At 42.3% G+C, this 23,319-nt stretch overlaps 1 protein-coding gene across 3 annotated transcripts; it reads left to right on the forward strand.

Moving 5' to 3' along the window:
• Positions 1 to 2,709: 2,709 nt before the first annotated feature.
• Positions 2,710 to 22,748, forward strand: LOC128754263 (SEC14-like protein 1). 3 transcript variants are annotated; one of them, XM_053856758.1, is made up of 18 exons: positions 2,710 to 3,001; positions 3,297 to 3,312; positions 4,071 to 4,160; positions 12,255 to 12,404; positions 13,377 to 13,508; positions 14,100 to 14,228; positions 14,882 to 15,155; positions 15,260 to 15,369; positions 15,862 to 16,051; positions 17,090 to 17,178; positions 17,388 to 17,458; positions 17,882 to 18,053; positions 18,182 to 18,316; positions 18,439 to 18,573; positions 18,941 to 19,192; positions 19,272 to 19,450; positions 19,774 to 19,800; positions 20,930 to 22,748. In XM_053856758.1, exons 2-18 carry the CDS (start codon positions 3,307 to 3,309, stop codon positions 21,033 to 21,035), a joined length of 2,247 nt encoding a protein of 748 aa, XP_053712733.1. In that variant the 5' UTR covers positions 2,710 to 3,001; positions 3,297 to 3,306; the 3' UTR covers positions 21,036 to 22,748. The 3 variants fall into 3 exon arrangements, with proteins under 3 accessions (XP_053712733.1, XP_053712734.1, XP_053712735.1); XM_053856759.1 differs by lacking the exon at positions 19,774 to 19,800; XM_053856760.1 differs by lacking the exon at positions 3,297 to 3,312.
• Positions 22,749 to 23,319: the final 571 nt, after the last annotated feature.

Raw genomic sequence — 23,319 nt, forward strand, 5'->3', positions numbered from 1 at the left:
TCACATGAACAGACAGAAACTTGACAGCACTGAAATAAGGAAACGCATCACTGATTACATCATAATATGTCTAAATGATCCTGATGGAACATTTCCCATTTTAATGAGAGCTCTTCATGAATACTGGAAATGCTCAGGATATTGACTGACAGAGAGAAAGAGAAGAGAGAGAGAGAGAAATCCAACTGGGAGAGCGATATCTCCAAATGAGACCATATCATGAAGAGAATAAAGCCACATTTGTCAAGTCCTAGTTTGCAAAGTGCGAACATACAGCATGGAGATGCAGATCTTTTTCCTGCTCCATCTGTTTCTCATTTCATACCAAACTCATTTGGACTGGCTTGTACAAGTTCCATTGTAAATATGTTTTCAGGAATAAAGCTGTGGCGAAAAGTGAACATAAAAACTTAATAGAATTGATATTCATAATGAAATCCGTCAGTTTATGAAGAAAAAGAGTTGGACTTTGGTCACAAAACTACAGCCCTCAACACAAACAGTCAAATGGAATGGCAGAAAGACATGTCCCAGTCAGTGAAAACAAGCTGAGGAAAGTCAGACAGTCAAGATCCATAGCTCTGCAGGAGAGGAGATTGACTCATCACCAGATCATCTCACGATGGCACAGAGAAGCAAAACACATCTGTCTTATACCGTCTCCCAACTATTGAACACGCCAACCGTAAACAGTGAGGCAGATCTTGGAAAGCAAAGGAAATAGGTTTACTTTGACTCAGGATCAAGACAGCTGCAGCTGTTAGATGGTGACAGTGTCAGGATGTGGCAAGATGGATTCCTGCTTGAGTAAATTGCAGACCAACCCACATGTCACAGGCACCTGATGGATGGATCTGGCACACGGAGGTGGTCTGGATTGCAGACTCTGATCCAGGTGTGTGCCAAGCGCAGATCACACTCAGGAGAAGCACAGAGAAAAGGGGAAGAGTGCAGACAAACTAAAATGAAGCATGACAACTATAAAACTAATCGAGAAGTGAAGACGTTTGAGTTTCTTAGTGGTTAAATGTATAGAAAAAATGCGTCTGTAACCAGTTTTGTTATTTATTGGGGAGAAAGGGAAGTCGTGATATTAATGGGTAGTTATTCTAAAAGCCACTAGGAGTCACTGTCTGGAGAATCAAAGCAACGACAGAGCCTACAGAATGTCTCACGTCTGAAAACGCAACATATGTGTTTTATGTTGTTGTTGAGCAAAAGAGACTGTGGAAGAATAACGCGATGATCCACGTAAATGTCGGTTCGTGGTGTCCTCTCCTTTATATTGTAGCGGCACTTATTATCCAGTAGAGGGCGCCGCCTGCATTATCGAACCCACCTTGAGTAAGTAATACTAAATGAGCGATCATTTAACAAACATTACATCTTTCGGACACCATCGGTGCCTTCCATTGTCTGGTCATGAGGTGTCCACTCACGTCACCAGCGTTCAGCTCGGCCAGTCCATCACTGAGTTGAATGATGAAGAGATCAAGTTCATGGCAACTTTTCAAGAAAGCGTTTAGAAATACATAACCATTCTGATGGAAACTTGAGCTGGATGAATGTAACAACTCGCCATCCGAAGCAGCAAATGCCAGTCTACCTGACATCCCTGACTCACAAACATGCTGCTGGAGGACTCCAGCTCTTTACATGCGTGGAGCGGAACATCCTGCGGTTTCATCCCTGCTACACCCAGAAGTGTCATCGGATCTGGAATTCTGTGAATTACTGACCTTTGAAATCCCTCTATCATTGTGTGTTTCTGTTTGACGATAATTGAGACACTGTTTGCACCCACATCCTCTTTGCTTGTTTAATGAATAGTGCATTAGTCTCATCATTCTGCTGACAAAAGCAGACAAATCTGTTTGCTGTTTTAATTCATCCGCTGCAAACTGTTGACTTTAGGTGTGGTTTTTGACCTTTTGAAGGATAATAACCTTCATGATATCAACAACCAACATTGCTGCTTTAATCCCTTTATGTAATAGTGCTGAGTGTGACTGCCACAGCTACAGAATGTTTCTGAATATGGCCAGCATTTGTCCCACTGCCAAAGCTTGATACCATTTACTGTAGTTGACTGGTAATGACTTGGATTTGAAATAACAACTGTTTATGGGAGTTATTCAAAAAGAATTTGGCGAAGGTGTTAAGTCATCCATGTTATCTCATGCCAGTGTTTTGAAAACAAGCTCCAAGTTCTGCTGTTCTCTGGAAGATTCTCTGAACGTCCCCTCTCTGACTGACCAGCGGTGTGTGATCTTCATGATCGCAAGAACTTCACATTCTATGACATAATGTTCCATACCTGCAAAGACCTACAGAGGTACACGCTTTGTCAACAACACTGTTTACATAAACAGTGTGTATGACTTTAAAACCAAATTAGATTAGATGATACGGATCTAAACACTGGATGAAAATTAACAGAATTAAAGGAAACAATAACAATAAAAAATAGTTCTATTAAAGCATAACAAGATGATATCTAATAGTAGCAGTAAAGTTCATTAGCAAACCAAAGCTCACGGTTAAAACGTTGTTTTCCACTGCTCTAGTTAAAGTGACGACAAATACTCAACGAAAAAGACAAAGCAAGAAGACAATAAAAGCCACTTGTAAAACTGTGTGCGCGCTTGCGTCTGTGTCACTGCGCATGTGACGTCACAAAGGTGGGCGGGGAGACCAGGGCGGAGCGTTTGCGTCATAAGAGGGTTATAGAAATGGTAGGTTGAAAAGAAGGAGGACAGTCTAGAACGTTTCCACGGTGGCTTCGCGATATTTATTTGCGTCACGCAGCACATTTACCGTAGCGGGCTGAAGAACGCCGTCTTGACGGTACCGGATTTCCCACAAGCTAGCGGTTGTTAGCTTCTGCTCATCGCCAGAAGCCGGCGAAGTGCGAGGGAAATGGCAAGAGTCGGCTCGGATCAGTCGTGTTGGAGAAACCACCCATAACCAAAGCAACATTCTTTTCTTTCTGACTCAACCGGTAAGTGTGCGTGATTTGTTTCGAGCCTTCATATTGCTAGCTAGGTGGCTACAGTCCACGGACCGTGGTACCGCTGAGGCAAGTCAGCGTGGCACGTCACAGGTCAATATCGCCTGGGTCGCCTTGAAATTGAAGCAGACTGAAATGAACAGTGCCTTTGGATTGGAAAAGAGGGTTTCGCACGTGTTCATAGAACTGAAGTTACGTCCAGTAACTATTATTTCTGATCGTTGCTGTCATTTGCTGCTTTTAACGATAATGTCTTGTGTTAATATGTCACTACGACGTTTGGCAGATCCCGAAACATGACGGTAAATATTTTCACGGTCGCAGTCTCCCCTGACTTAGTGTCGTTCTTTCAGCTCCAGTATGTTTATATCCTGGCCGTCTAGCTTGTTTATTATTAGTCACCCTGTCCTCTGATCCCTGTGTAAGTAGTTCCACACCCATCCTCGCAGCCAATAACCACGATTCCCATCGCACTAAAGCAGCAGTTACAAACGTGTGTCAGCATGCAACACTGAAGCACTAGTGTTTTCATAGTAAATGATCCCGTCTAACCATCTGTTACATCACATAATATATGATGTAATAGTGGTTTGCAAATGGTTCAAACGTTTTATTCTTTAATTGTGCGAACTGACGAACGTAGAATGTCATCTGGATATTTAGCTCCCTGTAGAACAGTCACCCGCACCTCGTATATGTAATGGTTCCTCTGGATGTATGATTGCCTACATTAGTTGGGAACCCACAATATCGTCATACAAACACCTTCCTATATCTGTCATCCATTGCTCAAGTATTACTCACAGAAAGTATTGACTGATCAATGCAATCAGTGATATGTTAGTTATGCGGTAGGAAACCCAGCCAACACAAGGGCATGAAAAGCATGAGTGACCATATGCAACACTTTGCAATTCAGTTGACATTAGGTCCTTCGTGGGAAGTTAATGTAGTGAATATCCTAGAACAAGAAAAATATTTTCAGTGTCTGCACTCCTGATGGAGACAGTGTCATCCTCATGTTACTTCTGCTCATAACCAGGTCTGCATTTTGCCTCAGGTTGTCGGTGTGACTGTGATCTACAACATGGTGCAGAAGTATCAGTCCCCCGTGCGGGTGTACAAGCATCCATTTGAGCTTGTGATGGCGGTAAGTGTCACCTGTATCTGCTCCGTAACCTCATGAATTTTGCATGTCTTGGATTTGGTGTTATGTCATACTAGCGCGTGGGTGGGCTTGCAGAGGTGTGTTTCAGGGGTCATACAACGAAGGTAGTCGCTTATTGTCTCACCTTGAATGTAAATTGCTTGGCGGTGCTGCTGCTCGCACTCCTTTTTGATCGGCCTAAGTACAATATGAGTATTGTGTGCGTATAATGGCCTGGTATTAAATGCAATTTTATGACTTAAAAGTGATGGCTTCTTGTGCTTGTGTGTTTTGGTTGGACATTCACACACTAACTGCTTATCTGCATGTTATTTTGCTTCCTCTTTATTATGTGGTTGTTGAATGAGACTATCTGTATTTGGTTATACATGCAAATTATATGAAGACTGAGTTCTTCTGATGGTTGGAAAGAGCTTGGAAAGCTATGTTTGCCAGGACTTTTGTTGTTGAAGGAAACCTCGGCTTTCCTGATGACTCTACATCAGTCCTCAGTCCTGACTCTCTAACACGGCATGTTTCTCAACATTAGCGATCAGAAAGGAAACTGTTGCATAACTTTAGATGCAAGATCTGTCATACTCTTGACCACCTTTATTCCTTTGTTTACCCATTTTGTGCAACAGCTGCCTACAACATATCATACATAAGTCGACCCGGTTGTTGTTTTCTATATAACTCAAATTTTACACTGGTGGCAAAGGTGATTCTGAGTTTCAGAAAGAAGCAAACGTGGAGTCGCACAGGTGACGCTTGCTTTAAATGGAATCAGATGGTGGGCAGGGGACGGGGAGAGTAGGCCGAAAATCTTCTTAGCATGAGCAGGATTGTGCGCAGTGCAAACACCAGGCTATAAATGTACGATCGCTGACTGGCTTTACGCGAGTTTACCTACAACCAAGGCTTCTTGTGCATTAGTGAGAGGCTTGTTTTAGAAAACGAATTGCTTTTTAACAGGCTGGCTGTTAAATGCTCATATCAGAGCTACTACATCAGGATTACTTTGCAGACATTTTTTGAAGAATATTGAAATCAACACAATAGTTTTGGTTCAGCAAATTTCATGCTACTATGCTATTGTTTACACAACCAATGAAATTCTCTCCTGAAGTGAGTCTTTAATTTGCTGTTCACTTTGACTATTTGATCCTGTCAGTTGTGTGCTGAATGCATTCCTGTGGTGTATGTATGAAGCAGTCTTTTCCAAACTCGGCCTTGGGGGATTCCCTTGCTTTGTGACAGGAAAGTGCTTCAACATTTGGCTACCTAACACTTAAGTGTTTGAAATGTGAAGTTACATAACATGATTCCATATCACGGCTGTAGCAGATGTTGTTTTTGCAGTCATTTTCCGATGAAGTGGAGAAAACCTTTGACAGAAAAAGGTTTGTTTTTGTCTGTATGTATTTTCAAATCACAAGTATTTGTTTTCAGTAGACAAACCAAGACAGGTAAGCCCCTTATGAATATTGAATGTTTTTCAACGGAAAGATCTCTACGAGACCAGACTTGACAGATCAAGATTCCTCTCGAACATTCCAAGTAAATTATAGCAGGGATGTGACATCTGTGCAATGGTTCAATGCTGAAAGAATTCATGGGAATAGAGTCTACCTCAACGCTGCTTGGACAGGTCTCCTGCATTTTAAAAAGTCATCTTTCTTCCTTTCCATTAGTTTCTAGTAGTGTTGGTTGAGGTCCGTACATGCGTACAACTATTTTTGTGCAGTTTGTCATACCAGAAACATTGGTTTTAATGATGGTTGTGCAGGTATTTCTTTAGCCAATGGTTCTATTACATTTTCAAAGCTAATGGGATATTGGTGAACCTTAATTAAAATTTAAAATAAGCAAATGTGCTCTATTTTCCATGTTATGGCTTCACTCTAATATTGCTGTGCCACAAGTTGCCACTTCAGCTTTTGTTAATGAGGATGTTTTTCCTTTTCTAGACTGTAAGTCAATATATTTTATGATAAAATATTGTTGCATTTCTGAAAACCACACTACACTCCAAGCGATTGACTCCACATGTTCACGTATTTCAGCTGTTAACATATCATTGATAAATGTACACATTCATGTTTACTTTGCTATCCATGTATGTGCATATACTTTCAATAAGTAGCACACACCTGCTCCGCCGTGGCCTGACCTACTTGTCCCTGGGTTCCTTAAGACTTATGCAGCCCTGTTTTCTGTCACTGCTTCCTGTGCTTTGCTTTATTGTATTTAATCCGTCTGGAAACTTCTGTCTCAACTCCTCTATCACCTGAAGAGTGTAACAAATCCTGTTATGCTATGAGACCTGTGTTCTCCAAGATGCAGTCCAATTTGTGAATTCCCATGGTCCATTGTACTGTAAAGTATTGTTTGTCTATTTTAGTGAATGAGGTTATAAATGCAATGCAACATCTTAATTTGCTCCATGCGACCATCTTGGATGGTTTCATGCATTTCTTTGTGGGTTTCAAGTAATGTATATCCTGTACATATGTGACATTTCACGGAAAAGACAAGGTTGTGGGCCTGACAAGGGTTTCAGCATCACATTGGTCATTGGTCCATGTGTTTCTATACAAGTGGTAGTTGTGTCCTTGCTACACACTCAGGCCTTTATTTCTAGTTGTTGTATTTTCAATGTCAAGTACACAGTTTCTTGATCTTCAAGTTTTTGTTTGCCAGCAGAACGAGGCACACAAACATGCTCTCTAAATAGTCTTCCCCTGGAGCCTAGTGCTGCATTTCAATAACAGGAAATGTATTCAGTGCGGTTGTTGCCATGATTCCACCAGACCATTCATGATGCCTGCAGTTTGTCCTTTGGGACTCTGGGAAGAATGTCATCGGAAGAACACACTACGCCTCTTGCTGTTGTTTTAAGCCTGTATGGACAGTTGTTCTTGGAAGGCTTCCACAATGAGGAAAAATGCCCAACTAATAAAAACAACTGAAACTGCAGTTGGAGATGGGTGCTAACCAGCACCGCAGTGGTTGGTTGAAGATGACAAGTGAAGATGTGGCATTGTCATCGTGATGAGCGAGGATGCATTAGTAACAATTGCGTCACATTTTTTTTACTTATTGTCTGTTTGGCTTTTTTGACATGCCTTTCTAACTCAAACAATATATTATTGCCTTTGTTACTGTGTTACAAAGGGTTTGGGGCAAATTAAATTGCATCACTGCATCACAATAAGTAGCATGATGCCAGAGAAAATGGTGTGTCACGGAGTCCTACAATGCAAAAGTAGATGGGTGCGTGACACCCTTTAGATTTTGCAAGGAAACATATGGTTATTCTAATGAAACATTTTTCTTCTGGGTGTTCACACTTGGCCTATTCTCCCATCATGTTACAGCAAGCATGCCCACAGTTTCACAACCATGCTCCACTGTGCCCTGACCCACTTCCACTCAGGTTCCTTAAGACTTGTACAGCCTAGTTTTCAGGTTGTACTGCTTCCCGCTTGCTTTATTGTATTTAATCCGTCTGGGAACTTCTGGCGCAGTACTTGCTTCGGTCACCTACAGATTATAATAAATCCTTTACGATGACGATGAGCTCTGCTTTCCTGACATGGCTCTGGTGGTTTGTTGTTCAGTCCCAGCTCCAGATGTGTGGTGAGCAGGACCCCTTGATTTCTGATTATTCAGGTTTTTACTTTGTTAGTCAAGATCATCCAGATCATGCTGTCTAGTTTGTGTCTGTACTTTGCGTTGTCCTTTCATGGACAAAGGAGAATCGTGAAAAGTGGGATTTTCAGTCAGCAGATGACATGCTACCACTCCAGTCCAGTAGGATTTTGCTGTAAACAGTCACTAAGTGCTCAGTTGTTTAGTCAGCAGAGGGCCTGAACTGTGGCTCCACCCATGCATCTTTGCATGTAAACCGTATGACTCAAGAACCAAATTGACATGGGTTTAGAACAAGACCGATACCATTCCAATACACTGAAGGTGTCATATTGTCAGACCAGCAAGCGACTGATCCAACCGGTTTTGTAAATCTTTGCTACGTTGGGAAAGAAATGTCGGTCTGTCTTCACTGTGTGGAACTACGACTGACAAATCCCTGACGTTTTTGATTGAAAGGAAATGCCTTCTTTATATGAACAAGCTGTGCTTGTACTGAGTAATAAATTTTGTGTGCAATAAAAAATGCTGAGGGGCTGCAGATTGCAATGGCCAATGATGATAATCCACATGACTGGAGGAGCCTGTTTGGAGATTCATTCAGATTCAGTGTTTCATTCACTGATCACCAGCACACTCATTCACCAGCTTTCCTGCTGCAAGGAAGCAGTGCTGCCAAGCAACCTCTCTCCCCCATTTAAAGAGGACAACTACGCAGGCGCACTTATACAATTGACTTGTCTTTTGCTGCAGCCGTGCGTCTCACGTAGTGACTCAGAGCTGGGTGGCAGCTGTGCTACTTTGGGGTCGGAATTGAGCCATACTCTCCAGAATTTGTTTTTTTTTTTCATTACGTAAAGCTTTTCTTTCACAACAGGTTTTAGGTTTCATGCTTTTACTTCAGCTTTGATATGAAGTCAGAGATTAACTGGAAGTTTGGATTATAGGAGGTGTGTCAAATTTAGTCGAAATAGTGTGTTTGAAAGTATTTTGTACTAATCAATCTGGATTTACCTCCGTGTTCAGGTACTGCCGGGTGGCTCTAACCCATTGTTGTGGGTCAGGCTGTAGAGAAGTGTGTTGCAGATGGTGCCTCTTTTTCGGCTGAAAGAATCACTCGGCTATGGTTTCAGGACTCTGGCCTACACCTTCATTTTATTAAGTTCATTAATAATCTCTCATTTGATCATCACTGAGTTATGAGATTAATCCAACAGTTGAGGCAACTCCTTACTTGCATCTGTTTTTAGGACATTTCTGGTTTTTATGTCTCTTGCTAAATGCTCTATTTCCACACCCATTTTTCCTCATGAAACTGATTCTTCTCCCTCTGTGTTGGTGAGTCCAAGCAGTTCTGCCATTGAGGCAGTGGGCGCACTGGAAGAAAAGTGGGTGGTCTGGTATGCATTTATCCAAAGAAGCCATTGTTGCACACTTTACTTTGGCTTGTTCTTATTCTGACCCTCCACCTTGCGTTCATCACTGCCTGGCCAACAGGGGGACTTTTCCATTTTTAAAGAACCGGATGACAAAATCACCATGACTTTTGGACTCTTTGGGTTTCTTTTGTGTTGCACCGGAATTTATTTCTTGTTGTTGATTTGGTGCCTTGAGATTATTTTCAGAGACTATGTTTGCTCATTGTCATAAAATAGTGACTGATTTGCAGGGTGCAGGAAACAATTAATGAAAGAGAAAAAAAAATAGTGACAGAATTGAGTATTTGTTAGGTGACGACCCTAATGGTATTACTAGTCCCTCATGTTTTAGCTTTTGTGTGCTGTAAGTCCAATGTACATTTCACTGCTGTAGTGCTCCATAGTCACAGAAGGTCAGGTCAAGCAGTTTTTCTGTAGCATTTGCTCTCTTGTGTAACAAGGTCATTGAATCCACTGCAGGGTTCAGAGTAGGCCATGCATTCAAATATCCATGCAAATCCAATGAAAGCATGATGAATGATCATGGTATTCACCACTGATAATTGGAATATGAACCAACATTTTTGCAAATCTTACTTATCAATCTCTGATTTGAATGGAGGCTGCCTGATACGTCTTCATGATCCCTTTCTGAGCCTGTAAAAAGGCGCTTGAATCCATTGGCGTCTTGTCCCCCTTGGCCTGCTGACAGTGACCTAGTTTCAATGATGAAACATTCTGTTGCTCATTGTGTGGCTGATGACTTGCATGCCGTACTGGGAATAAGTGGTTGATCTATATACCGAATGTAGGGTTGCATTGTGACATCAAGCCCTCAGAGGATTTCCTGGAAGAGGCAGAAGGGGACTAATGATTTTTACTACCAAGCACAGGCTGAATGACATCAGGGCACTGCCAGTGCCACTCAATAGGTGCCAGATTTTGACATGACCAACGCCATATGCTGTTGTGTGTCATTATTCGGTTTGTGTTTGTTAGAGTGAGAAAAGAGTCCATGACTGTAGTGTTCTTCAGGTCTTCTGGTGGTAATAATGTCATGTTTAGTTTACACCCTAGTCAGATGCTTTAACTTAATGTTTAAAGTCAAATGCCATCAAATGTATTTTCAGTCTATTCATAAATCATAAGCTCAGGGTAGAAGGTTTTTCGCAGAATATGTAATGTGTTCTGAAATGTTCTAGAGTGATTGTCAAGTTGATTCTTAACTCTGCTGAATGGTTGTTAAACGTATGGCACGTTGCTGATCCACTCATTATGTAAGGATGTGTTTGTGGTGTTGAATCATTGATCCTGGCACAAACATCCAAGTAGTTTAGTTTGCAAACCAATATGAATTACATTGTGTCCCATGAGTGCCTGAGTCAGCTGTGATGTTTTGAAGGGTTTCTTTAATGCCAGATGTCCATCTTTCACAAAATGCTTTTGGCTGATTTGTTTATCATGAAAATAATCATCTTGGATGGAATCAAGTTTGATTTCTGACTGCTGTCACAACATGATCTTTGACAGCCAGCTGCCAAAAATAGCAGTGGCCAACCTCCGAGTGGCCAGTGTCTCTATTACACAACCATTCCATAAGCTTGAGGATCAGGCTCTGACTGACATCACTCCCTTGCCACCTCCTGTAGTTACAATGTCACAACAACTGTTGAAGCTGGACACCAATACATTTGGTTTCGTGTCCACTGAGGTATATCACACAACTGTTTCGCTGCTGGAGATGATGAGGTTTTTTTCTGTACACAGTGTTATTTATGAATTACTTATTTCTACACCACTTCATCATTCACCAATTACTCAAGCATTTTGGAAAACTATATATTGCCAGATGTAACAACCAAGTGTACATTCACTGGGAAAGCTACAAATGTATTTCTTCATGATTAAATCGTGACTCTTGGTTCTTTTTGGCCGTCTAATACTGACAGTTGAATTGTAACTGCTTTATTTTGTTAGTTTAGACTGAAGTACTTCTCTGCAGTGTTTTGGGGGGATTATCATTGCTCTTTTGCTTCTGCCCACTTGGATGCTTAAACTAGATTAGATTCACTAGTACACAAGGGTTTCTGGCAATTTGTTCTTTGATTCTGTAATGCAAAGTTGGCAGGCTTTGTTTTGTTTTTTTTTGTTTGTTTTTTTAACAGTAGAATTTTATAGATTGTTTTACGTCTTATTTTGGTGATCTCACATCCACTTGTAAACAAGAAACAGAAGGACATCTGAATGGTTTTCCTTTTGTGTGGATTGTGTTTAGCCACATGATGGTTGTTGGGTTGTTGGCAGCACGTAGCATTTACTGTCAATGGTTGTTTTTAAATGGGCAGACCTGATGTTTACGGTGAATGATGTGCTGACTGCTGTGCTAATCTCATGGCCAGTGTTCTGGAGGCATCAGGGCTGAAAAAGTGAGCTCAGCGTTTATTGGGACAGTGCAGGCCAGGCACCTCTGCTGCCTGGACAAATGATCTCTTCCGCTCTGGACATGGTCAGAACCCATCTATGCATGTGTCTTTTCCCTGGAAGAAGTGTCGATGACACTGCTTGAACCGCCCCAATGAACAATGTTAAATTCCAGGGCTCTTCCTGCCCTCCCCATTTTTTGTTTTTCAGGCAGCAGTTTAAAGCATCAACATTGGTTACTTTACACTAAAAATAGCTTGTTTTTCAGACCTTTGAAGTTTGTGGCTATGTGACTCAATAGTTTCATAGATTTTTTTTAGGATGAAATCCACGCTGCAACTGTTCCTGCGATTTATGGCTGCAGCTTGATTTGTGTTTTGTCACTTAATTTTTTGACTTGGTTTTCCTCCTGAGCATTGATTTTTCGACACAGATTGATTATTTATATATTGATGGATAAACATAGTATTCGGCAAGATCTTTTGTTGCTGCCAGTAACGCTTGAATGAACGTATTTCTGTTGCTGGACATGAGAATTCATGATTTGGTCTACTCTCCAGCTGTGTCTTCTGGTCACACAAGTCATTTTTTCTGGTCTTTTCAGGCCTACGAGCGCCGGTTCCCTACCTGCCACCTCATCCCAATGTTTGTTGCCAGTGATGTGTTGGAAGAAGAGACCAGCGAGGACGGATCTACTCATAAGATCGAGCGCCGCTGTGCTCTGGATGTGGACGCCCCACGCTTACTGAAAAGGGTGAGATAAAATAAAGGCTTTTATAAAGTAGCCTTTTATTAGTTGACTGTGGTAACAAACTGAGAACTATCATACTCTTCGCTATTATGGACTCCTTCTCAGACCCTTGATTCTTCCTAAATTGTTTGTATTTGTACCGGGATTTTTTTCTTTGGACTGAATTTGCTTTTTTAATTGTCATTCCATCATGTATCGATCGTCTTTTATAGACTTTAGCGGGGACGGCTAGACTTTTTTTTTACGATGCATCCATGGTTAGCTTAGCAAGAGTCAAGTTCTCAAAATGATCTCCCGATATGACATTTCTCTCGGACATTTGCCAAAGGAGTCAGTGAGAAATGATGTGCAGGGCAGTGCACCAATCCCACCCCTAGTAGGATTGTGATCTGCTAATTCCTGTTTTGTAAACTCATCCTATCTACTGATCACATCTACCACAGTCCCTGATACAGTATCATATGCAGAGACACTTGTCAGACACATCGACTGCCAGATAGACACTCAGGACACTTGGAGTTGTGTTGTTTTGTTAGTTTGTTCTCTCAATTATCATATTGTTTACTTTATTTCCTTTATTTTTTATAAACAAAAGACTGCTGTATTCAGATTTTGTCTTTCATTAAGAAAACTTTCAAATTTTGTCAGTTATTAAAAAGGGAGCAATATTTAACAGCAATTCAGGCCAGAGAACTGTAGTCAGACTTTTTCCCCAACAGCTTTTTTACCTTAATTTTGTTGCTACTAGTTATAGTAATATTGGTAGGAATTGACCAAAGTGGATTCAAGGGTCAAACATCTGGTTTGGATTTTGAAGCCACCCATTGTAAGCTGCCTCACTGAAACAAAGATGGAAGGCCAAAGGAGAAGTTGAGGTCAACAGTATTTGCTTAGTGTCATGGAATTTAGATGAACCTAGTCAAGTAGCTTCACTTATCAAGTATCATTTGTAATTTCTCCTTTTCTCTTACACAGATTGCTGGTGTGGATTATGTGTACTTCAATCAGAAAAACACACTCAACCGCAAAGATAGGACACTTCACATCGAGTCTCATAATGAGACCTTCTCCAACAGGGTCATCATCCATGAGGTCTGCAGCTATTCAGTAAGTGCACGTCAACATTCTCCCTTAGACCTCAAGGCTGTCTCTGGTTGTGGTTTTACACCTGTCCCTTGTATTTCAGCTTTCAAGATTGTGTATCTGTATGTAAAGCAGGGTTTGTTTTCAGTCAAGTGTTGTCAGCGTTGTTTTGTAACCCAGCTTCCTCTGTGAGTCATTCAACCCCCTCTGATATTCAAACAATTGGACACATTGGGCTGACACCCGTTTCTCCTCCACATGCTTCATTTTCTCTTTTCTAACTCTGGGTCGGTGAATGAATTTGTGCTCAGTTAATGAGGTCAAGTACATTCACTGAGCCAATTTTTAGTTCCAAGGGTACAGAGAGGCTCTTCTATTGTGTTCACACACTGCGCCAAAACGAGCGATTGGGGTGAGCTAATATCACTTGTTGAGCTGGTGCTGTGTAGAGCACAACATAACAGAGTTCAAAAATAATACTTGTTGAGGGCTCTGAGGGACCAACGTAGTTATAGGTTTGAGCTTCAAATCCCCAATGATTTTACCTTATCACATTCCTAATGGAATGGTAAAAAAGTACACAATATAAGTTGCACCCAATTTTTGTTTTAACAGGTTCATCCAGAGAATGAAGCGTGGACATGTTTTGAGCAGAGCGCCAGCCTCGACATCAAGTCATTCTTTGGCTTTGAGAGCACCGTGGAGAAGATTGCTATGAAGCAATACGCAAGCAGTATCAAAAAAGTGTGTGGGCTTGTTGTGCACTTTTTTCTTTTCTTTTTTCTTTTTTTTTAAGTAATATAATTTAAAGTGTGCTTTTTTTCAACATTGCAACTGTTGGAGAAATAAGCTATTTTTTCCCTTCTTCTCTGATCAAGCAGCTTGAATTTAGACTGTTAGTTTTGTTTGTTTAGGTGGGAGGAGCTGGCTGAAAAATGGATCTGTGCCTTTGCCAGTTCTATCAAATATCCACCTCCCTTCTAGAGCTGATGACACATGTACACATGAGCTCCATCATGATTTGTTAGTGAGCATAAAGTTGAGCTTTAGTTGAGCATTTCCCATTGACTTCATGTCCTGCTGAGACACGCACATAGATTACAGAGTAAATTGATTTGATGGCATGTGCTCCATATATAAGGAATGGAATCTTGAAGAACTGTTCTATTAGAATCAGACATGTTTGTAAAAATTAACTGATGTTAACTGATATAAATAAATAATTCAATACACCATCAAAGATAAGCAGGTAAAGTAGGATGTTCAGTTGCATGAGAGAGGACGACAGCAGTATCACCTTACACGTCTGACATTCCTTATGAATGTTTGTCATCTATGGAGTGTAATTGAATATTAAAGTGTTAGTAACTTCAGAGCTTCATATATTCACTGTCCAGGGAAAAGAAATCATTGAATATTACCTGAAAGAGCTTGAAGATGAAGGGATCACGCACGTCCCCCGCTGGACTCCATCCTCTCAGCCCCTGCCTGAACCAAGGCCGACCACTCTCTCGGGTAGCTCGGGCGTCCTCCCCTCCCTCCCTGCCACACCCGCTGTCTCTGACCCACTGGCCACTGATGCCAAGGAGAGCATCTCTCATGATGCCAAGCAGGACAGCTGTGCTCTGCAGGGAGACTGTGCAGTAGAGATCCAGGCTGGCACACCTGAAGGTTAGTCTTTGTATGCATCCCCGCAAAGATGTTTTGTTGGCATGAACCTTACCCTGCATGTTCTGTGTGGAAAAAAAATCATAATGAAGTGTTTTTGTTTGCAGACAAACTGGATGCAGACTATATCAAACGTTACCTTGGCGACCTCACCCCCCTTCAGGAGAGCTGTCTCATCAGACTTCGCAAATGGCTACAAGAGACTCATAAGGGGAAGGTATGTTGCCCTTTTTCTGTGTTTTGTTAAAACCTGGTTTATGCTTAGGCCAGTTTTATTGTGACTATTGGGAGGGTTTTGGCAGGCCTTTGCTAATAACTGATGAGTTCAGCAGCTTCCTTGAAAGTGACTAAGACTGTCTTCCAAAGAAACTGCATCATTGCAGCACTGTATTGGACGAGTAGTGACTAGTGTTTGGAGGAAGTCGATAAGAGGAAATGCAACTGTACTCCACAAGTTCCACACCACTGAAGGAATGACAAAAATGACATGCATTTGATTGGGTAGGGAGCCTGCAGACTCAACTTTTGCTGGCTCTCCTGACCTGGAAGGTATGGTGGTGTGGTCCCCAATCATCCTATGAGCCAATGGAGGTTTATGGGACTATTTGTTTTGATGGAAATGTATTATTTGTTTTGATGTATATGTTTGGTTTTACCTGACACATGGCAGTATCATTGTTTGTTGTCCGTGTTACTTGTTGATGTCCAGATTCCAAAAGATGAGCACATCCTACGTTTCTTGCGTGCAAGAGACTTTAACATGGACAAGGCGCGGGAGATACTTTGCCAGTCACTAACGTGGAGGAAGCAACACCAAGTAGACTATCTGTTGGAGACATGGACCTCTCCACAAGTCCTGCAGGATTTCTACACTGGGGGCTGGCACCACCATGATAAAGGTAAATATGCCATCACGATTACTGCAAAGATTCATGACAATATCAGTCAACTGTGCTGGATTTGTTGGGTCCATAGAGATCTGCGTGTTCTTCTCCTTTCACCTCCTGAGGTTCCTATCCATCAGACAAGCACGTTTATATGTACTAGTCAGAGGGCATGAGTTAAAGTGGGATGTTCATTAAATGTATCCTTTTTTACCATGTCAAAACATTCATTCACTACCAACTTAAATTTACTGCGCCCGTTGCGGGTGCTGACTCTCATGAAAAGCGCCTAGTCCTCATCTAGATTTTAACTAGATCCTGTTTACTTGCGTCTTGTGAGTCACATGTGGCTCGTTCAGCTTCAGTCGCTGGCTCACATACTAGGCTAGCTTGTAGCAATGTAACAATGCATTTAAAAAAATAGAAATACAAATTTAAAAATGTGCTACATAAATGAACACCATAATGCAACCCCCCGAACATCTATTAGTATTTCTCTTTTCATCATAATTAAGGTCCCTCCCCCACCTGTCAGAGGGACAGCTTTCTAACCTGGCAACGCAGCATGTTTATAGCGTTTGCATTACTGAATCTTGATTCTGCAGCACACTCTTTAAGGTCTTAATAGCCCAGGTAGCTACCACGAAGAGATTGATTTCTAATAGTAATAGTCACACTGACTTAAATTAAGCTGATGTGGCTCTTATGAAAAAAAATACTGTCAGACACTGATCTACATGAACGTGTCCATATTTGTTGAATAGCTGTTGAAATGGCTCGCCATTTACCATTTCTTTTTAAGTTTGTTTTTAGGACTTTTAAAGTCCAAATCAGCGTATTTCTGAAATTACAAGTTGCAGAAGCACTTATTTTTTATGTTCACCCCTCCCCTTGTTTTGTTTTCACCTGCCTGTGTCACCACATAAATGGGCAATATGTTGCTGTTATGGCTCTTTGAGCATTCAGAGCAGTCATGAGTCATTTTGCATAACTAATCACTGGCAACATCCAGACAATGACCTGAATTGTGACAATGTTTGCTCAATTGTTCAGATGGTCGTCCGTTGTATGTCTTGAGACTGGGCCAGATGGACACGAAAGGACTTGTCCGTGCTCTTGGAGAGGAGTCTCTGCTCAGACATGTGAGTGTCTTAAAAGATTGTTAGTCTGTTGTGTAAGTGGGCCACTAGGTGCTAGCGCCCGGGTCAAGGCATTAAGAGTCCAGTGGCCTTCCTTTTAAAGGCACCAATACATAATGGGTTAACCCTGATGCACAACCTGTACTGTACTGCTCCAGTCAATGCCACCTGGGCTTGGTGTGTTTTGGCTGACTCTTTGCTGCCGTTTCTAGGTGCTGTCAATCAATGAGGAGGGTCTTCGACGCTGTGAAGAAAATACCAAAGTGTTTGGTCGGCCCATCAGGTAAGATTTTTGTGCGTGCTGTGGTGTTCAGATTCAGTACTGCATCTGTGGCACAATGGTGACGCTTGTTGTTGTTGTGAAGATCAAGTTCACATTTGTCATTTGAGGACACAGGCAGGGGGTACGTCTCCTCCCTCCAGTGCGAAAAGAATGTTGCTGACAGATGTGTGTAGAGTGCTTCAGCTTATAGTGTGAGTGGGCGGGAAGGAAGGGCTGTATCTGTCAAAAAGGGCCAAGTGTCTGGAGCAGTGCCACAGGAAGGCATGTGAGCTATGAATGGCTTTCGTGTCACAGTTATCCTAGAGCGATGGTAGAGAGTCCAGATTTAGAAGGCTCTGCCTCCGGCAACTAGGCCTCACTTCATGTTCATGTTTCTGTGTGCTGCGTCCTTTCTCTAATCCTGCCCCTCCCTCTGCTCATTAGCTGCTGGACATGTCTGGTGGATCTGGAGGGTCTAAACATGCGTCACCTATGGCGGCCAGGAGTCAAAGCGCTGCTCAGGATCATCGAGGTGGTGGAGGCAAACTACCCTGAGACTCTGGGGCGGCTTCTTATTTTAAGAGCTCCGCGAGTATTCCCAGTGCTGTGGACGCTGGTGAGAATTAACATCCTCTGACTGTCCGCTGTACTCATGTTTAATCCGCAACTGTTTCTATGTGGATGCAAATATGAATCGACAATCAATATCTATGTTTACTGATGTTGTGTCTCCTAATCTTTTAGGTGAGTCCATTCATTGATGAAAACACTCGCAAGAAATTCCTGATCTATGCCGGCAATGACTACCAGGGTCCTGGTGGACTGCTGGACTACATAGACAAGGAAATCATCCCTGACTTCCTCGGTGGAGAGTGCATGGTGAGTGGGAAGCTATTTTAAATGGGGCTCCGGATGTCTTCACTCGTCTCCTCAGATGACGCAGCCTCATTCTTAAATCTCTGTCGGTGACTCGCTTCTCTGCACGTGGTCTTCATTCACAGTGTGAGGTACCAGAGGGAGGCCTGGTTCCAAAGTCGATGTACCGCACAGCTGAGGAGCTGGAGAACGAAGATGTCCGTTTATGGACTGAGACGATTTACCAGAGTGCAAGCATCTTTAAGGGGGCACCACACGAGGTGAGGCTCATTAGGATGCGCCAGGTGATGGTCACACACCTTCGGACAAATGAGAGCTTCAGTTTTTTAATTCTTTTTAAGATGTGTTTTAAGACATCTATGTGTACCATTATGTGGAATTTTGAGAATTGATTCCGATATATCTGAAGTTGTGGTTGTCTGCCACCTATTGGCGACTTACTGCATGACACTTTTTGAAACCCTCTCGACTGTGACTCCTGCATATTTCAGATTGTTTGGTTAGTTGAGTTGACAACTTTAAGCTGTTTGTATTTTTCTCTCGATATTTTAATGTGTTATTTTTTCCTGTAGATGTTTGAGCTTCACCCCAAATTTCCTTCAAGATTTCTCCTTTTTTTTTCTCCAGCTGCTGATAGAGATCATCGACGCCTCCTCTGTAATCACGTGGGACTTTGATGTCTGCAAAGGAGACATAGTTTTCAACATCTACCACTCCAAACGAGCGCCACAGCCCCCGCGGAAAGACCCGCTCGGAGCCCATGGCATCACCTCCCCAGGCGGAAATAATGTCCAGCTCATTGATAAGTCGTGGACGCTCGGCCAAGACTACAGCATGGTGGAGTCTCCACTCACCTGTAGGGAGGGAGAAAGTGTGCAGGTGAGCTAGCAGCACCGTTGTAATATCATGTGATCCAACGATGGGCGTCAGTTTCAGTGGATGGTTGTTTTGATTTCAGGGGTCTCATATTACTCGCTGGCCGGGCTTCTACATCCTCCAGTGGAAATTCCACAACATGCCAGCGTGTTCAGCCACAAACCTTCCTCGGGTGGATGATGTCCTGGCCACCCTACAGGTCTCCTCGCACAAGTGCAAAGTGATGTACTACACTGAGGTGTTGGGCTCTGAGGACTTCAGGTTGGTCACAAGATACTTGTGTCTTTATTTATTACGCTGACAGGCAAAATACTTCATTTATTTGATCTGATCCTTGATATTGACTTTTTTTTCGTCTTTTCCACAGTGTAAAGCATTTTTTATTTTCGCTCCTCTTCACCCTGCAGTATCTCTCAAACAAGCTCGATAACAAACACATTGTAGCAGCAGCATTGAGCAAAGGGACCTTTGCACACCCCAACAGTTGAACCCTCTCCCTTCAAGCTCTTGTTTTAATCGACTTTTTTTTGTCCATTTCACTCCGATCCTGTCCTCCCCCTCTGTTCTGTCTCTCTCCTCTGAAGAACGGCTTGCTGTGATGTGCAGAGTTTGTAAGTGGCCACGTGTTTGCCCCTTTTCCTTTCAGCAGAATGTCATTGTCATTGCTGCCATGGCTGCAGATAAAGCTGTCTTCATGACAACTGCGCTGCTAACTAAGCAAAGAGATGCAGTTTGCATCACTTCTTGCTTTTGGCTTCATTGCTCCAGCTACTTCACTGGTAGTTGCAGTCTGCTGATGAGGAAGAGCAGAAGTGTTGGCATATCCACGGCTTGCATGACTAACAGTACTAGGAAAGGTTGGCTGGACACCTGTTGCTCAACACAAGTAGCGCTAAGATGAAATAATATTCTGCTGATTTTGCCTGAATTAAAACATTTCTAATGGATCACATCCATCAAAATCATCTGTTTTTCCTCCTTTGAGTTGAATGAATGATTCACAGGTGAAACATCATTAGTGTCATCTAGGACAGGAAGTGAATGCAGATCTGAACATACCAACATGAGGACAGAGAGTCACAAAATGTCAGTCACCTACTTACAGAACAGGTTTGGAATCACCACCAAGAGGGAGCAAGTGCTTTCAAGCAGTTCTGCTGGAAGAGGCTCCCTATTGTGTACTCATTGGTCTAGGTTTGATGTCACCTCTGTGGACAAGAGGATCACGAGGCATTTCAAGTCTGCATCAAATAAAAATGTAGCGAATGAATTAAAAGGATTAGTCTGTGTATCAAACCATCTATTACCAAGTGTGCACATGCAGTCTGAAAGCTTGTTTCTTCAATACTTTTGCAGTAATGGAAAAAAAAAATGGAAGCTGACATTCCCTCTGATCAGCATCAACACGACTAGCACACACTGTTGCTGATGTTTAATAAGCAATGCTATGAGTAATCGGCACTTCAACAACTATGTTGTGTCGTGGCACAGTTGTGCTCACCTGTGGTTATTCAAATTAGGTTTTCTACTGGCCATGTAGACGGAGTCGCAGACACCACCGCACACATGCTAACAACCTTGTCCAACTGGGTTTTTGGTTGGTGTGGGTTGAACTTGCTGCATCATCATGTGTTTTGCTCCGTTGTTTCTCGGCAGGCCAGGGTGCTCAGGTGTGCTGTTGGAGTGATGTTTGTCTGGAAACCGAGACACTTGTTGACTGGACCTCTTGCTCTGTTTCAGGGGCTCCATGACCAGCCTGGAGTCCAGCCACAGCGGCTTCTCCCAGCTCAGCGCCGCTACCACCTCATCCAGCCAGTCGCAGTCCAGCTCCATGATCTCCAGGTAGACGTGGGGCCCAGATGACTTCAGCACCTCGACTCCTGCTCTGCCCGCTGACCCCCACTTTGCCCCATCTATGACCTTTGGACTCTCAATGCAAAGCCAGTTTCTCATGAACGGCAGCACGATTGCACAACTCGAGACATACCGACAAATCTGAGGCAAAAAAAGACTTGAGATATATAAGGGCTGAATTTTGCACAAAGGCCATTTGTTTTTAGTGCCTGCTGTCTCTCTGGGCTTTAAACCCCAGCATTAGCCAGACGTGTCAGGTTTGGTGCAGGCTGGTGAAGGGTTACACATCATGTCTTTGTGAAAGAAGCAATATCGTCATTGTGTGATGACAAACACTGGAGATGCTGTTACATATATGCATTTACACTCCCACATATACTGAGACGACACATACCTCACTGACAGGTGGTCGGTCGTGGATGCAATGTTACATAAGTACACCTGCCGCTGTGTTACCAGAGCGACGGCAGCAGTCATGATATCATGTCCTCTTTCCATCACAGTCGAGTGTCTTCTTTTTACAGTTCCCCTAGCACTTTTTGGAAGGTGTGAAAACCTTCCTCCCAGCTAGGTGATGTGCTACAGCAATAACATAATCATTTTAACTTAAAGAAATGTTAATATTTATATGAAATAATGTGCTGATGGTGGATGTGCATGCAGGCAAACTGAGCCAGTTACTAGAGCTATGTTTATCTATCAGTGATGCCATCAGGTAAGGGAACAAGGAACATGCCTCCATTTGTCTCATTTCATCCAATATTTGATTGTACATTCAAGGAACTTGAGTAGTTTCTCACAGAAAAGTGAAAGAGCTGCTAGATATTTGCCTAATAATTGAGTGGACCTTGATAGAACCATTTCAGAGTGATGTAGATTTTGCATGCATCATGGACGGATGTGTGTGTGCGTGTGTGCGCGCTTGTGTGTGAGCGCCAATGTTGCATTTAATGGTAGAAAACGCTGATATGAACATTCGAGTGTTGGGTGGAGTGTTGACTATATAGGGCTCAAGTACATTTTGGAGTGAGGAGCCCTGTTTTGTTACTGCATGCGGGGAGTGGGTTTGCACATCTACTGTTCGATAATATAGCCATTTAGGAGCCATTTGTCATCGAACACCGTTTTAGCCTTTTGTAAACGCATAGACGTACAGAAGTTCAACCTTTACAGATATGTGAACTGTAGAAAACGGTTTTTCATATGTTTATATCTACACATAGAACTGACTCCTTTTGCGCAGGGGTTGTTGCCATGGTTACCAAGTGCAGCTGACAGCAAAAAGAAAAAATACGTGAGGATGCCAGACGTTTTTGATACATTTTGAGTTGACCTTAATGATTGAATGCAATAATATGAAAGGTTACTTGGGAAAGGACCTTTCCAGGATGAGGGCTAGCACGTTCGAGTGGAGGGGGAATGTTCTTAAGCCGCCATGGGATGACCCATCTGAGGGCTTAGATATTTTTTGTCCCATCTCCTTGTCTGTTTCATCTCTTCTATAGTAGAACAAGCATCAGCAGCTGTAGATCTTTGTGTGTTCATCTCAAAGGAGAAGAGTGAACCCTTCCAATCCGTCTCACTCACCAATGAGGGCTAAGCGGTTTCTGTGTGACACGGCTTCATATCTTCATGTAACAAGTTGTGTAAAAATATTTGAATTGTTGAGACAATGATGCCTGTATGGGCCTTTGAACGCATTAAACTTGAATATAAATAAAATGGTGTCTTTTTGTTTGTTTGTTTGGTGAATGTATCTGGTTGAATACTCCTCCCCCCGGGGGAACTGCCACTTTCAAAATGATTCATCTTTGCCGCATCATTGAGTTCTGCCGTTTATAGTAATGAAACTGACCTGATTCCAAGTGCCATCAAATCCGTCAGAATGTTGAGCACACTTTGCAGACTGCTCCACTTTGTAGCTTCATTTAATACCGCATGGAAAAAAGATGATTGATTTTCAGTGTGGTACTTCTTGTTTCAGATGACACCTGACTGGATAATCTGTGTGCATGACTGGTTGGAATGAAAGCCACCCCGGCTCTCTGAGGGCCCCGTTAAGGACGCATTTCAAGACAATGCGGTACTAATATATTTGTAGTTTCCAGCAGATGGCAGTATACCCTTGCAAATCCGGTTTTTTTTTTGTTTTTGTTTTTAAAATTTTTTACATTTTTATGACCAAAAATGTAGGCATTCAACATTTTCAGTATATATATATATATATATATATATATATATATATATATATATATATATAGTAGATGCAAGAACAA

This window comes from Synchiropus splendidus, chromosome 2, assembly GCF_027744825.2.
Source record: "Synchiropus splendidus isolate RoL2022-P1 chromosome 2, RoL_Sspl_1.0, whole genome shotgun sequence".
NCBI classification, from domain to species: domain Eukaryota; kingdom Metazoa; phylum Chordata; class Actinopteri; order Syngnathiformes; family Callionymidae; genus Synchiropus; species Synchiropus splendidus.